The sequence below is a fragment of the Geotrypetes seraphini genome, chromosome 17, assembly GCF_902459505.1.
Source record: "Geotrypetes seraphini chromosome 17, aGeoSer1.1, whole genome shotgun sequence".
In the NCBI taxonomy this organism is placed as follows: Eukaryota; Metazoa; Chordata; class Amphibia; order Gymnophiona; family Dermophiidae; genus Geotrypetes; species Geotrypetes seraphini.
Genome location: NC_047100.1, coordinates 36,397,882 through 36,414,003, shown reverse-complemented (window position 1 = coordinate 36,414,003; position 16,122 = coordinate 36,397,882). Strand labels below are relative to the sequence as shown.

The following is a 16,122-nucleotide window of genomic DNA, read 5'->3' as shown; positions in this document are numbered from 1 at the left end:
TTTGTGATTATGAGAAACATACCGAGGGCCTCAAAATAGTACCTGGCGGGCCACATTTGTTTGAGACCACTGGTCTAGATAGTGTAGGCCGGTGGTCTCTACTGCAGCCACTTTGGATCCAAATGAAATATCTTCCCATGTGCAGCTGTGACATGGCATCCATCCCTACCAGCCTGCCTTCAAACTTTTCACTGGGATTATCCTCAAGAAGGCTGTGGTTTGGCTTGAATTGGGTATGATTTGGCGTAGTCACTAGGAAGGTCATTTTATAATAGCATTTGACCCATGTATAATTACATCATGCACAAATATGGGTGCAGTTGCAAGAATCAATGTACTTGATCGAGACTTTAGCACAGGCTTGTTCAGGAGCAGATTTTGGACAGAACATAACTAGAATCTTGATTTGCATGAATGTTTATACCTGTTCCTCAGATGCTAAATACAGCTGAATTTAACTCAATTTCTGCAGCTTTTCAGCTGCAATTTTATATTCATACAAAGAGATTAAAAAAAACCCCATACGTTTTTGCTATTCGAAAATGGGTTTGAGATGGATGGGATTTTTTGGATGTTATGAGTAGGATGTCCCAATTCTTACTTGGATGTTCTTTCGAAAACGCTCCTTCAATGGTCAATGGAGTAGGAGTAACTAGGGATTACTTCTGCCCACCACTAGATACCGGGGAGATCCCTGGCAAGACTAAGGGGTGGAGTTGCAATGGGTAACTTGCAAGGGCCATGAGGCAGGTGCTAGGGCAAACATGAAGAATTTCTGGCATATGCATCTGTATTTTGACCTCACCCAAATCAAACCCAATTCAAGACAAACTGCGACCCACTGAATTCTCTGTGTAGTGTGAATCTCCATGGGTAAACAGCTACTTTCTAAAATTGATGTTTACACATATTGCTGATCTATATGTGAAGATGCTTCTAAATAAATCATTATAATCTATACAACTTTATAAAATAGGCCCAACCAGGAATAGCAGACACACATCTGGAAACATCCTGATCTTGGTATTCAAAAATAAATCTGTACGATGTCTGGAAATAATTTGCAGGTTTCTCGAAGCAGGGACTTTAGATCATTTATTATTCTATTGTCCATTTATTATGAATTTTTGGAAATCAATTTGGGACCAAATTAATTGTTTATTAGACAACCCAGTGGCATTATCATATGGTACTGTGCTGTTTGGTATGGCAACGAGAGCAAAAAGTCAGATTTCTACAAATAATAACAAATTATTACTTATAATGACTGGGGTTGCCATTCAACAAATTACGTATAATTGGAAAAATTGGAGTAGATTAAATTATAATTTCTGGTGGAATTCCTTATGTCATGTTTATAAAATGGAGAGATTTATTGCAATACAGCGGGGATGTTTCAGGAAATTTCAAGATGTGTGGGAGCCATTAACAAAGTATTGTACTGATTAGATGACATTTTTTTCCCTTAAATTTACAAGTTCAATTGTGAGAGGGGGAGGGGGGTAATTTTATTGTTACTTATTGTATAAGGAAGGGTGGGAGATAAGAGCATATCATTGATGATTATTAACTGATATATTTATTGTTAATTTGTTTGAACATATTGTCACACTTATTGTAAGTTTTGAAAATGAATAAAGAATTAAAGAAAAAAAAGAAATAATTTGAAGGAAGCCAATTTCTATTTGGCTTCAGAATGACAACTAAGTACATTAATGAAGTTGTAACCAAGTTAATATCTGTAGTCTATTATATCTGTAAACTTCAAATATTCAGCTGGAATTTCAGAAGAGTCTTCTGTTTTCAGACGTTGATTACAGCCAAAGGTTAGTGTTTAAAAAATAGCAATTTGGACGTTTTTGCGGGAAAAAAAAAAGATAATTGGCCAGTCATCTTTTTGGACATTTTTCTACTTTGAAAATGTCCCCATAATTTTTAATACTTGTATTTATTGTAACTTACAGGTTGAACACATAAATCATATTTATCAAACAATGTTCTTATGTTCTTAAATAATAATGTGTTGATTAGCTTTAATTGGGTCTTATTAGGACCCCTTAACACAGGCATTAGCTGAAACGTGGCCATGCTAGGTTATTTGTTTCCAATAAAGATTTATTCATTCAATTGGTTCTATATCATTTTTTCCACCCTTTGGCCATTTCTGCTATTCCTGGTTGGTTGTACTGCTAAGGAGTCTAGTTCTTCTCCCCCCCTCCTTTTTTTAAATTGGCTAAAATAAGCACCCACTTACCCTCTCAAGCTAGATGGCCTATTATAAAATTAGCTTTTGAGTCATAAAACTCAACCCTAGGACTAGAGTTACCCAACTATGGATTTATGCAATTCTGCATACCGTCTTCAGAGTGGTCACAATTTTAATGTTGTTCTGCTGGACATCCTCTCTGATTTGTCCTGTTTGAGTTTTTGCATATTTGAGCAGCTTACTTCATTCCCTTGGTGGTGCATGCAATACCGGCTTTTGTATTGTTTTAGCCGAGTGGTTCCCAAGCCTATCTAAGGAATCCTATCAGTTGTGTTCTTAGGCTGTTCATAGTAATTATATAGTACAGTGTATATTTTTGTGCATGTCCTTTACTACATGCAAATGATTTGTGCAGATTCATTAAGGACAGCATGAAAACAATCTGCTGGGAGTCCTTGATGATATGCTTGAAAATCATTGTTTCATCCAATTTTTACATGTTAATATCTCTTCACGAGCAAATTCATCTATTTCTCATAGTATTTGGTTTACCTAGATACTAACAACCTTAATAGCCCACACGGTTTTAGCAATCTGAGCAATTCCTGAATTAAAAACCACTAAATTACCCCATCCCAGTAACCAGTTCACTTAACTGCACTATCTAATTAAGTACAGAAATTCCTCATACTTTTGATTATATAAGAAAACAGTAAGCATTTAAAACTATATAGATCTGTTGCATTGTCATACATCTAAGAACCTTAAGGCCTAGATTCACTAAGAGCACGGATCGGATCCATGTCCAGGGTCGCCCTCATGCAAATGAGGGTGATTGGAATTGGAATCACGCCCGCCAACGGATCGCCTGGATCGCTCTGTAGCGATCCTGACACATGCGCAGACCATCTGTAGATGGTCTGCGCATGCTTAAAGAGCAGCAACCTTTTTTTTTTTAACTTAAAACTTTTTAGCCAGCCCAGTGAGCCTGTGGTTTTATCCAACTTTAAACCTGTGGGTTAAAACCACGGGCTCGCACTGCTGGGGCAGAGAGAGCAGGAGAATCCGGGGCACAGAGCTGCAAAGTTGGGGCAGAGCGAGCAGGAGATGTAGTTGGAAACGATGTGAACGACTGGTCTCCGGCAGTCGCTTGTTTGTTGATCGGCCAGCCCAGTCGGTGTTGCAATTGTTTTTTGTTTTAGTGAATCGCTGCTTGCCTACGTTTGAATGCTGTTTCCCCTCATTTGCATGCAAGGATCAGGATCGGATTGGTACACAGGTTAGTGAATCGGGTCGCAAGCTGATTGGTACACGATTGGTTTGCTTAGTGAATCTAGCCCTTAGTCTTTTAAACTAGGAATGGAAAGATTAAAAAGAGCAGTAGAGATCACACCTTTTTCCACTGAGGTATAAGAAGCACTATGATGATGATAGTTTTCTCAAACATCATGATGACAATGTAGAGAGCACACTGTCCCACCCAGGAAGTGCACTGCAGAGGCTCCCCTGAAAAACAAGAGGCAGACAGCATGAAAATGGGAGAATCGGCTCAACCGCAGAGGAAAGATACAAGCCAGACAAAGAGTGAGGTGGAATTCTATAAATAAATGTATTAATTCAATTATTTAGCCCTACTCCCAAAGGAGCCCAGAACGGGTTACAAGAGTACATTCACAACATCTGCGGTACAGTAGGTAGCACATTTAAGTTATAGTAGGAATGACATTTGAGTTCAGTCAGTCAGGCAGTGGAGGTACTGTCACTGAGACGCTGGTCATTAAGGTGCTGGATTAATAAAGAAGAAGGTTTTTGTGGCCTTCCTGAAGTTCCATGGTCTATAACGGAATTGTGTGCATAACACACTATGACTGCTAATCATTTTTATAGCGCTGCTAGGTGTACACAGCAAAAGAGAGTCCCTGCTCAGTAGAGCTTACAATCTAATCAACGGACATGTATGGGGTTAGGCATGTGTGTTTTACCAGTGAGTGAAGTCAGGAGGTGAAGGCAACCTTGAAGAAATGGGCTTTTAGCCTGGATTTGAATACTACCAGGGACAGAATTTGAGGTAATTCCCTGTGGTTTGAATTCAGGCATAGAGAGAGAGAGAGACCACCTGTGTGACTGTTACCACTAAAAGGCAATATGTGCCAATATTGCTTAGTATTTAAGGATGAGGGACATAAATATGGGCAGAGTATACTACTACTATTTATTATTGCTGTAGGGCTACCAGTGGCACGCAGTGCTGTACATTAAACGTGCAAGAGACGGTCTGCTCGAAAGAGCTTGCAATCTAAATGACCGACACAAAAGACAAAAAAGGTGAATCTATGCACACTGCTCAGGTAGGGAATTTCAAAGAGAATAATGAGGGGTTAGAGTAGGGGGCTATAGAGAGAATGACAAACAGATATGGGGGATTTACAATTGGTTGGGTTAGCTTCAAAAAAGTGGGCTTTCAGCCTGGATTTGAATATCACCAGAGACTGAGCCCAACGTACTGACTCAGGCAGGTAGAAAGGACGAAGTCGGGAGAAGGGTACCGACAAGAAAGACTTACCCGCTGAATGAGTTCCCAGGGCAGAGTATAAGGAGAGATAAGAGAGAAGCTCCAGAGTGAATAAGAGAAGTTTGAACTGTATGTGAAAACAAACAGGGGTAATGTGAGCACGACACTGATGGAATACAAAGTGTGCAAGAAAATTATGAACAGATTGAAGGGGAGAGAGATGGTTTGGCGGAAGATGTGTGAGAAGCGAGTTGGAGGAGTTCAGGCGAGAGGCGACGAGAGCATGAATAAAGGTCTTGGCAGTGTGTTCAGAAAGGCAAGATTTTAGCGATTTGTAGAAAACCCAAATTTGGGAGCTGACGAGACAGGGAAGATGAGAGCGTTATCCACTGAAATAGAGAATGGAGAACAGGAAGAGGTGGGTTTAAGAGGAAAGATAATGAGTTCAGTCTTGGTCATGTTTAATTTAAGATGGCAGCGAGACATCCAGGTAGCAATCAGGCTGAAACCCGAGCCTGATTTCCTGTAGAAATTTCAGGTGAAAAGAGATAGATTTGCGAGTTGTCAGCATAGAGGTGATATTATAAGTCACAGAAGAAGATTAAAGTACCAAGGGAAAAAGTGTAGATGGAGAAAAGAAGAGGTCATAGGACAGAACCCTGAGATACACAGACCGCTAGCAGAAAGGCGGTGGAGGATTCTCCAGAGCCCTGAAATCCAAGCGAGGAAAATGTATCGATGAGTAGGCAATAATCCACAGTGTTAAATTCCACAGATAGATCAAGGAGGATGAGGACAGAATACAGCCCTTTGGATTTGGCCAAGAGCAGGTCATTGTAGACTCTAGTTAAGGGTGGTTTCCATAGAATGAAGAGGGTGAAAGCACAATTGAAGCGGTTCGAGGATAGCTCAAGATGAAAGAAAATCAAGACAACGGTGGTGAACAACACGTTCAAGTAGCTTGGATAAGAAGGGGAGGAGGGAGATGGGTGCAACATTTGGAGGGGCGGGTAGAGTCCAATGAGGGGTTTTTTTTTTTTTTGAGAAGCGGCATAACTACAGCATGTTTTTTTTTTTAAATTTTTATTTATAGATTTTCCATTCTTACAACATCTGAATCATAGTAAATATAATTAATTATTACATATCTAGTATACTATCATTAATAAATCATAGCTTTTAAAATATAATATGATAAAGATTATACATTATCATAAAAATATAAATCCCTCTCCCTTTTTATATAACATGTTTCCAATAATTAATCAAATCCCACCCCAGTCATATATAATTTTTATCAATGTGCTAAGAAATCTAATCATTAGAATAATTAGTCAATGGTTGCCAAATTTTCTTGAAATTAAGAAGATTCCCTTGTTGTAACGCTAATACTTTTTCCATTTTATAAATATGACAGACAGAATTCCACCAGAACGTATAATTTAATTTGGTATAATCTTTCCAATTTTGAGTAATTTGTTGCATGGCGACTCCTGTCAATATTAATAATAGCTTGTTATTATTTGCTGAAATCGGACTCTTAGTTCTCATTGCAGTGCCAAATAATATGGTATCATATGAGAGTCCTACATAATTCTCTAGTAACTTATTAATTTGGGGCCAAATTGAATTCCAAAATGCGTTTACACAGGGACAGAAAAAAATTAAATGATCTAACGTCCCTATTTCCAATTTACAATGCCAGCATCTATTAGATCTAGTACTATCTATCTTTTGCAGGCGCATTGGGGTCCAGAACACTCTATGTAATAAGAACAACCATGTTTGATTCATAGATGCTGACCTTGTAGATCTTAATCTCCAGGACCAAAATCGTGGCCATTGAGACTCAGAAATTGTCTGTCCAATCTCAATACTCCAAATATCCCTAAGACCTGTTTTCTTTTTTTTAATTAAAAATCCGTATATCAATTTGTACCATTTTGCGGCTTGGTGACCCAAAAAATCCGCCTGGAAACATAGAACCTGTAGACTATATTGATTATTAAGATTTTTCCATTCAGGGAACCCTACCTGAATGGCCTGCTTCAATTGCATCCATTTAAAATATTGTGTTTTATTTAATCCAAATTTATTTTGCAATTGTGAAAAACTAAGCAGTGAACCTTCTGAAATGACATCATTCAATGTTCGTATTCCTGCATTTATCCATTGTTTCCAGACGATTTTAAATCCGCCAATTTTGATCCTGGAGTTTACCCATATTGATTGATTTAGAGATTTAGCAATAGGTTCTGGTGACAGATTACTGATGTATCTCAATGTTTTCCAAGTATCAAATAAAATTCTGTGGTCTTTGTATCTTTTAGGCATTGTTATAGTTATTAACTGTTCTGGATATAAAGGGAACAGGAGCCGCCATTCTAAATACAGCCAATCTGGTACATTTTCTAAAAGATCTGGGAGGATCCAATACATACCCTGTCTTAAAATATAGGCTTGATGATACCTATAAAAATTTGGAAAATTTACCCCCCCTTCCATAATTGGTCTTTGTAATGATACTAAAGCGATTCTTGGTCTTTTCCCACACCAAACAAATTTTGTAAGAATATTGTTAAGTTTTTTATAAAATGACCCCTGAAAAAATATTGGTATCATACTTATTTGGTAACAAACCACAGGCAATATCATCATTTTAATTGTTTGAATTCTTCCCCACCAAGAAAGATGTAACGGGTTCCATTGCTCACACATTTCTGTTATTTTTTTTAATAAAAGTTTTTCATTCTCTTTGACTGTATCTTCAATTGTATTTTTGATCATAATTCCTAAGTATTTAATTCCATCTTCTTTCCAAATAAATGAATATGGATCAAATAATCCTTTGGTACAATGAACATTGATTGGGAGAATTTCAGATTTGTTCCAATTAATTTTATATCCAGAAAAAGTACCATATTTTTCTATTAAATTAAGTATACATGGAATAGTAGTTTCCGGTTCTCTTAAATATAATAATATATCATCTGCATATGCAGATAATTTAAATTCAAAACTGGTAAATGATATTCCCTTTATCTCCCTAGTTTTGTTTATTGCAATTAATAAAGGTTCTAGGACAATATCAAAAAGTAAAGGAGACAGAGGGCATCCTTGTCTAACTCCCCTATGCAAGTTAAATCTATTTGATAAATTATTGTTAATATATAATCTTGCTCCAGGAGAGCTATACAATGTCTGAATCATTTTAATAAAACCGGATCCTATACCAAACCATTGTAAAGCTTGGTATATAAAATTCCATTCCACTCTATCAAAGGCTTTTTCTGCATCTAAAGATATTAAAAAAGCTGGATCATTTATATTTTTTGCTAAATTTAATGAGTGGAATGCTATCTAGTATTATTTGATGAATGTCTTTTAGCAATAAATCCTGTTTGATGTACATCAATAATGAAAGGAAGAGCTTTTGCCAATCTTAATGCTAATACTTTAGCCATTAATTTATTATCCACATTCAATAATGAAATAGGCCTGTAATTTGAAACCAGAGTAGGATCTTTGTTTGGTTTTGGTAAGACTATAATTATCGATTCTGCCATAGTACCAGAAATATTTTCATTCTTTATTTGATATTGATACAAATTTAACAGATGTGGTAATATGATATTTTGGAAAAATTTATAAAATTCAACAGTATACCCATCTCCACCTGGAGCGGATCCAACTCTAAGAGACTTCAATGCTGTTTCTAACTCTTTTAAAGATATAGGTTCTTCTAAACTTCCTTTTATATGATCTGGAATATTTGGTCCAATAAATGAATTTAAAAAAGTTAATCCGTCTTGTTCTTTATTTTTATAAGAATTAGAAGTGTATAATTCTTTGTAAAAATCAAGAAATTGTGTTATAATATCTTTTGTGTTGGTATGTGTGTTACCTTGTGTATCTTTAATTGCAATAATCTTAGATTTTCTTTTCTTTACTTTAAGAAAATTTGCTAATAATTTCCCCGCTTTATTTGAATTTCCATAATATTGTACTTGTTTATTGAAAATGTCTTTCCTCACAATTTGAGAAGAAATCTCATTATATTTAACTTTTAATTTTAATAATTCTTGTAATGTATTATTTTCCCATTTCTCAATTAATTTATTTTCTAATAATTTAATTTGCTTTCCCATCTCAAGAAATTGTTTTTTTTTTTTGTTTATTAATAAATGTTGAATATGAAATAATATTTCCTCTCATAGTTGCTTTAAAAGCATCCCATAAGATCTCAGCATTAATAGTATCTGATTCATTAAATTGAAAGAATTCTTGCATTTTTATTTTAAAATCTTCAAGAAATTTTGAATCCGCTAGTAAATCATTATTAAATCTCCAAATTGAATCAAAGTTTTCAACATCATAATTTTGAAGATTAATCCACACACCAGCATGATCTGAAATTATAATGGGATCAATTACTGCTTTTAATACACGCTGCGCTATATTATTAGAAACAAATATATAATCAATTCGTGAAAAGGATTTATGGACCTGAGAACAAAAAGAAAATTCCTGTTCATTAAAATGAAGAATTCGCCATATATCTACTAAATCACAAGATAGTATCAAATTATCTAAGCCTAATGATTTCATAACTTTACTTGGTTTTTTATCCAAAATCGGATCCATTACAGCATTGAAATCCCCTGCTACTATTAAATTAGATGTAGCCAGTGGTAAAAGTAATTGTTGAATTTGTTTAAAAAACTCCATTTGATTCATATTAGGAGCATATAAATTGAATAAATTCAGGGTTGTATTTCCCAGAACCATTTCGATATGTACCCATCTACCTAAGGGATCATAATTAATTAATTTAAAATCTGCATTACATTTTTTGTTTATTAGAACAGCCACTCCAGCTTTTTTCTTTAAAGCCGGTGCAAATAAACATTTAGAAATCCAACCTCCAGATAATTTTTTTGATTCAATTTCCAAAAGATGCGTCTCTTGAATGAAGTAAATGTCCGCATTTTGATTTTTAAGGAACGATAATAATTTCTTCTTCTTAATAGGATGATTTAAACCATTGACATTCAGCGAATACATTTTTATATCCATCTAATTAATAATTATGTTTTAATTTACAAGATTAGATCCTAGCACATTCAATAAAAATTTATCCCCTATCCCACCCATTATTTTCCCTCCCCCCCCACCCATTATCATATTCTGATCTGGAACACGCATTGGTCATGCAAAACCTAAATCTCCATCCCCAGGCAACTAATAATTCATTATATTATTTAAAAACATATCTCTAAATTCAATACATTCTTTATACTTCCACCCTTATATAATTGAAAATTATATCCATTTAATCTATAAAATTTTATAAAATTACTAAGAATTATATATAGTTGATTCATAAAATTAAATTCAATATCATGCATACATGTAATATAATAATCTTAATAAATAAACATATTACAAATATAGCTCTTATTCTCTATATATCTGTTATTCATCATGTAAATTAAATATAGCCATTTTTATAAAAATATTAATATTAATAATAAATGCATTTCAATCATTTTCATAGATCATCTTCATAATGAATTAATTTGAATGAATACTTGAATAAAATATACATTTTATATCAATAAATAAATTTTATAATGAATTCCTATTTTATTAATTATCTACCAATCAATCAATTCCTTATTTTTCCATAATAAGTTAATATGACCAATAATTGAATTAAATATAAATTTTATAATAGACACCTATTTTATTAATTAATCCCTTCAATAAATCAAATTCTTATCTTATATATATTTCATAAAATTACAATCTTCTTACATAGAATTAAAATATTGTTTTTATAATAAATTAATATTTCATTTTTAAGTCTTATTCTCAATATAACAAATTTTCCTTTCAATAATATTAATAATAAATTCATTGTAAATCATTTTCATTATTCATTAATCATAATAAGTTAATATGCTTATATAATTGAATAAACTCTCTATTCTGATTAAAATATATTTTTTATATAAATAATTTAATTTTATAATTAATTTATATTTTAATAATTAAAAAAAAATTTTTTTTTTCTCCACTAGTATTAATGAATGTGGATGCAAATATTTTATTAATAATTAATTTGATAAAATAATATTATATTATTGCATCCAATATATCAATAAATTATCTTTCCAGTTAGTAAACATTTCTTATGTCTTATTTATTTATTTTTTTTTTTTATTAATAATCTTCTTTATTTTTCCCTTTTTTCCATCTTCTTTCTTCAGCTGAATTGTTCCTTTTATTCTGTTTTTTATGTAAACATAGGTTCTTCTTGTGTCAAAAATTCTTTCAGTTTTGCAGGATCTTGAAAATATATGGATTTATTTCCACTGGATACTCTCATAGTGGACGGATAATATATTCCATATATGTAACCTTTTTCTTTTAACTGCTGTCTGAATGTGAGGAATTGTTTTCTTATATTTGCAGTATATTTAGCAAAATCAGGAACTAAAATCAGTTTTGATCCTTTGTAATTTAAGTTTTTATTTGCTTTTGCCATTTTTAATATTTCCTGAGCATGTTGGTACCTTAATACCTTGAATATCAAAGGTCTTGGAGCAGCCTGGTTTACTGGCTTTCTTATGGGGATTCTGTGGGCTCTTTCTATCTCTAACGGCCATTTTGAATTGAGCTGAAGCAGTTTAGGTAAAAGATTTTCCAAGAATTGTACAGGATCTCCCCCTTCAATATTTTCAGCCAGACCTAAAATTCTGATGTTCTTTCTTTTTCCTCGGTTTTCCATATCCACCAATTGATTTTTTAAAGCTGCTACTTCTTTTTTATCTTTATCATATTCTTGTGTGAAGGATTCAAATTGCTCCATTTTTTCTTCCATCACTGCCATTCTCTGTCTTTCGGTTTGAATCTCTTGTTTCATGTTGAGAAGTTCTTCTTTAACTTCAGAGATTTTATTAGCATTTTCAGTCAGCATCAGTTTTATTTTGAACAGTTCAGTCATAATATCGGACTTTTCAGTGAGTTCTTCAGCTTCCATCGGGAACGGCACACTCGATGGTGACAGGGGAGTTACTTTTGTTCTTTTTGCTGATATACCCGATGTTGAAGGCTTTTCAGATTTTCCCTGCTTCATACTTGCCATTTCCGATGTTGTTTTATGTTATTTTTATATCGATCAAGCAAAGTGAAAGTTTTATTTTTTTTCCGTTTGTTGCCTGGATACGAGGAGCGCTGCGGTTAAGCTGCCATATCGTGCGCGCTCCAAGCCACGCCCTCAACTACAGCATGGTCGGGTTGGGCCCATGTGCCTCAGGCCGCGCCCCCAGGTGGGACCTAAGGCTCCAGGGCCTATTCTGATTGGCCCACGCGCCTTAGGCCCCACCAGTAGGCGGAACTTTAGGATGGATGGGCCAATCCGGCCTCATTCCTTCGTTGGCTGCCTGCCGGACAGGCGGGTTTGGCTCCCGTCTGTCCGGCCAACTACCAAAGGTACGGGGAAGGGGGGTGGGGGGTCGTGGGGGTCGCCAGGGGGATCGCGGGTCGGCTGGGGGGCGGTCGGAGGTTCTTGGGGGGGGGCGGTCGTTGGGGGGGAGGGGGGTTTGCGTCGAGGGCAGGAGGGCCTGGGATCCCTCCTGCCCGTAATGTAGTGCGGGGTGGGGTTAGGGGGTCGCCGTGGCCAGGAGGGTTTGGGCTCCCTTCTGGCCCGATATTGTCGGGAAGTCGGCGGTCGTTCGTGGTGGGGGTGCGAGTGGTCCTGCCGGGGGGGGGGGGGATGTATCGGACGTCGGGGAGTCGGCCGGGCAAGAGGGCTTGGGCTCCCTCTTGCTCCGATCGTGGATGCGGGTGCGGGTGGGAGCGCGTGCGAGCGGTCGTTCGGGGTGGGGGTGCGAGCGGTCCTGCTGGGGGGGTGAATCGGGCGTCGGGCGGGGTGGGAACTATGTTTTAAAACTTTTGTATACCGCGCTCACGCATATAACGCGCGAGGGGTATGCGCGGTAGGTAAAAACGCGTATAACGCGCGCGTTATATGCGTGAAAATACGGTAATTTGGGAAAAAATACACAAACGCACCTTGGGAAGGAGGCATGTATTCATTTTCTACCTCCTCTGTCTCCTACTAGTCACAAATTAAAATCTGGTATACTTCAACCATTTTGTGCATTGCATCTAAAAGTAAGTATAGATTCAATAAAAATGTAATTGAATTTGGCGTATTATACAACATTTAAAAACTGGGGGCCCAATTTTCAGCTTGCATGCTGTATAAAGGCCAAATGGCCCGTCTAGTCTGCCCATCCGCAACATCCACTATCTTCTCCTCTCCCACACTTTTTTTGAATTCAGACAGTCTTTATCTCCATCTCTACCGGGAGACTATTCTGCACATCTACCATCCTTTCTGTAAAAAAGTATTTGCTTAGATTACTCCTGAGCCTATCACCCCTTAACTTCCGTCATATGTCCTCTCCTTCTGGTATGTTCCTTCATTTGAAAAAGACTCACCTGTACATTAATGTCGCATCTTTATCATATCCCTCCTCTCACACCTTTTTTCTAGAGCAGGGATGTCAAAGTCCCTCCTCGAGGGCCGCAATCCAGTCGGGTTTTCAGGATTTCTCTAGTGAATATGCATGAGATCTATTAGTATACAATGAAAGCACTGCATGCAAATAGATCTCATGCATATTCATTGGGGAAATCCTGAAAACCCGACTGGATTGCGGCCCTCAAGGAGGGACTTTGACACCCCTGGTCTAGAGTATACATATTCAGGTCTCTAAGTCTGTCCCAGCCACAGTTGAGTATTTAATACTACTATTCATATTGGTAGTGCTGCTGAAAATACAGTGCAGTTAAGAAGCACAATTTAGTCTTTTACCCCAAAAGTCTTATCAACCAGCCTAAGTGCGATTTGTTCTCTTTGGTTCTGGTATGGGAGGGAGTATAACGTCGGATGAAAGGAAGTTATAAAAAGAGGGGTGGGGCATCCAGTTGATTCGGCATTCAGAGGTTAAAACGTTCTGTTACGGGGTTAAGATTCTGACGTTTATTATTCTAATTCACTTTACATTCTGTTGCTGTTGCGGGAGGAATCCTTAATAAAGACGCTGTCATCGGGCGAAACATGTCGGATTCACTCCCCTTGGCCGACGGATGGTATGCTAAGATAAAGTAAATGTTTCTATTTACCCGGATAAAGATAAATGAGGGGTTTAGGGTTTATAAAATCTATTTATTTATGAAGGGTGTTTTTCCACTTATTTAAAAATTTAAAATACTTTTTCAAAACTCATGAGGAGGTTGGTGTGTAAATCTCCTTGCAATGAGAGGTTAACTGAGCTTGGAGTGACACCTCTGAAGTTTTGATAAAGCTTGATTTTGCTCATTTAATAAGCTTTTACTGGTTGCTAAGGCTTTTGATAACTCTTAGGTTAAAAGCTTGCTTTATTGTGCCTTTTTGAGCAGGGCAGGATTAAAGCATACACAAACCAAGTGCATAAGCCCCGAATATTTAGGAGAACCCCGTCAAATGTGCCAATACAGCCCTTCCCAAGGAGTTTAATAATATGCAAGCATTCGCTTCCCAGAATGAGAGCAGCATTTAACAGTCTCAGCCAAAATAGAAAGGAAAAGAAATTTAAAAGGTGTATTTACCACTGTAAAGGGTTGACAGACCTGAAGTAGTTTTCAGTGGCTCAGAACGAATTCAGCTTCCTCCAAACTGTGGCCGCATGCATTTAGTGAGGAACGAGAATGGGGATGGGGGCAGGGGAGGCACTACCAAGTTTACTCACTAAAAGTACTGTATATACTCAAGTATAAACTGAGGTAACCTTCCCCCCAGGAGGAGGAAAAAAGGTTGACTCTAATATAAACCGGGTGTGTGTATTAATATTCAAGTGCACTCCTTGCCTTGCCTGGCTCTGCACCCTGATCCCCCCTCCCTCCATGCCAGGTTCTGTACCCTTTCCCCCTCCCTTCCGATGTCTCTGTCAGGTCTGCCGTGAGACCTGGTGGTCCAGCGGTAGCCGGGATAAGACGGATCCCTCCCAACGGATTCTAATTATTGTTATCTCTCTCCCGCTTCCCTTCGTACCTTTAGTATTCCTGGTGGTCCAGCATTGAATTGTGGCAGGAAGGAGATGATAATTAGAATCGGCTGGGACAGGAGGCGGGAGGGATCCGTCCTGTCCCGGCTACCGCTGGACCAGGTTTCACGGCAGGCCCAGCAGAGGCCTGCAAACAGGTTTAGGAGGAGGGTGGGTCTGCATTGACACAAATATAAATAGAGACCCCCATTTTTTGGCCCCAAAATCTCGGTTTATATTTGAGTATATATGATAAGCATGGCTTAGCCTAAACACATATATTTAAAAACTACTGCTCGATGAAAGAAACCATTTACCTGTATATGTTGTTTCGAACACTTATGTGCTTTAAAAACACAGGTCTCTGAGAGCGTAGTAGTGCATTTCGAATATGCAAGAATCTTCATTCACATAAGTCTTCAATTTTGCCTGTTTGTTTTGTCCCTTAAGAGGACTTAGTCCATTATAGTGGTTTAAGTATATTAGCCTAAACACCCCCAGTTATAGTTTATAGTTTATTCAGTTTTTGATTAAACGCTTTTTCGATTCTACAAAGCATTGTACAAAGTAAAAACATTAACATTTAAACAAAAATAACAATTAAACATACTTTCCTATAAAAACTACAGGACTACAAACCGTACAAACTGGGTAGATATTGACCCGTAGGTCATAGATACATGTGGGAAGGGGGGAGAAATACAATTGTAATAGAAAAGTGAGGAACGTATAAGGGAAAAACACTTAGGAACTGGGGAACAGTATAAAATTAATAGTTAAAAGACAGTAGTTTGGAAATTCCTGAAAACTCCTTACCTCCTCTTACAAGAGTGTATTACCTACCTGCTAAGCCCCAATCCAAAGAAGAAGAAAAAATTGAGGAACTCCGGGAGAGGTCATTGGACATTTCGGCAATACTGGAACAATCAGATAGAGAAATGGCTGTTCCAGCTACTCTCTTGTTGTCTGTTGCCTTGGCTCCAGACAAGGATTGGATATTAAAACTTTTCTTTAAAAATAGATCCAAAGACTTCCTGGGGCAGCATATTCAGATTTTTCCTGATGTCTCTAGAGAGACTCAGAAAAGAAGGAAAGAATTTTTAATTCTAAAACCTGGACTGACTCAAATAGGGTTTTTTTTCTTTTTGAGATATCCATGTAAATGTGTAGTTAGATATTTATCATTGAAGTATATATTTACAGAGCCATCTCAACTGATTAGTTTTCTCTCAATGAAACGTCTAGAAAAAGGAATAACAACATAATAACGTCTATGGAAAGTTAGTTCCCTGCACTTTAGTCAGATA

General features: G+C 36.8%; 1 protein-coding gene and 1 long non-coding RNA gene across 4 annotated transcripts in view; one reads left to right on the top strand and one right to left on the bottom strand.

Moving 5' to 3' along the window:
* The window catches only part of LOC117351224 (store-operated calcium entry regulator STIMATE-like), a 310,978-nt gene that overhangs the window by 86,542 nt on the left and 208,314 nt on the right, over nucleotides 1–16,122 (bottom strand). Inside the window, exon 5 of the mRNA XM_033926229.1 lies at nucleotides 3,600–3,712. Within this exon, the coding sequence (XP_033782120.1) occupies nucleotides 3,600–3,712 (113 nt within the window). The remainder of the gene's footprint in view (nucleotides 1–3,599; nucleotides 3,713–16,122) is intronic.
* Nucleotides 1–16,122, top strand: part of LOC117351225 — a 127,427-nt gene that overhangs the window by 73,768 nt on the left and 37,537 nt on the right. The gene's annotated exons all lie outside the window — the stretch shown is intronic.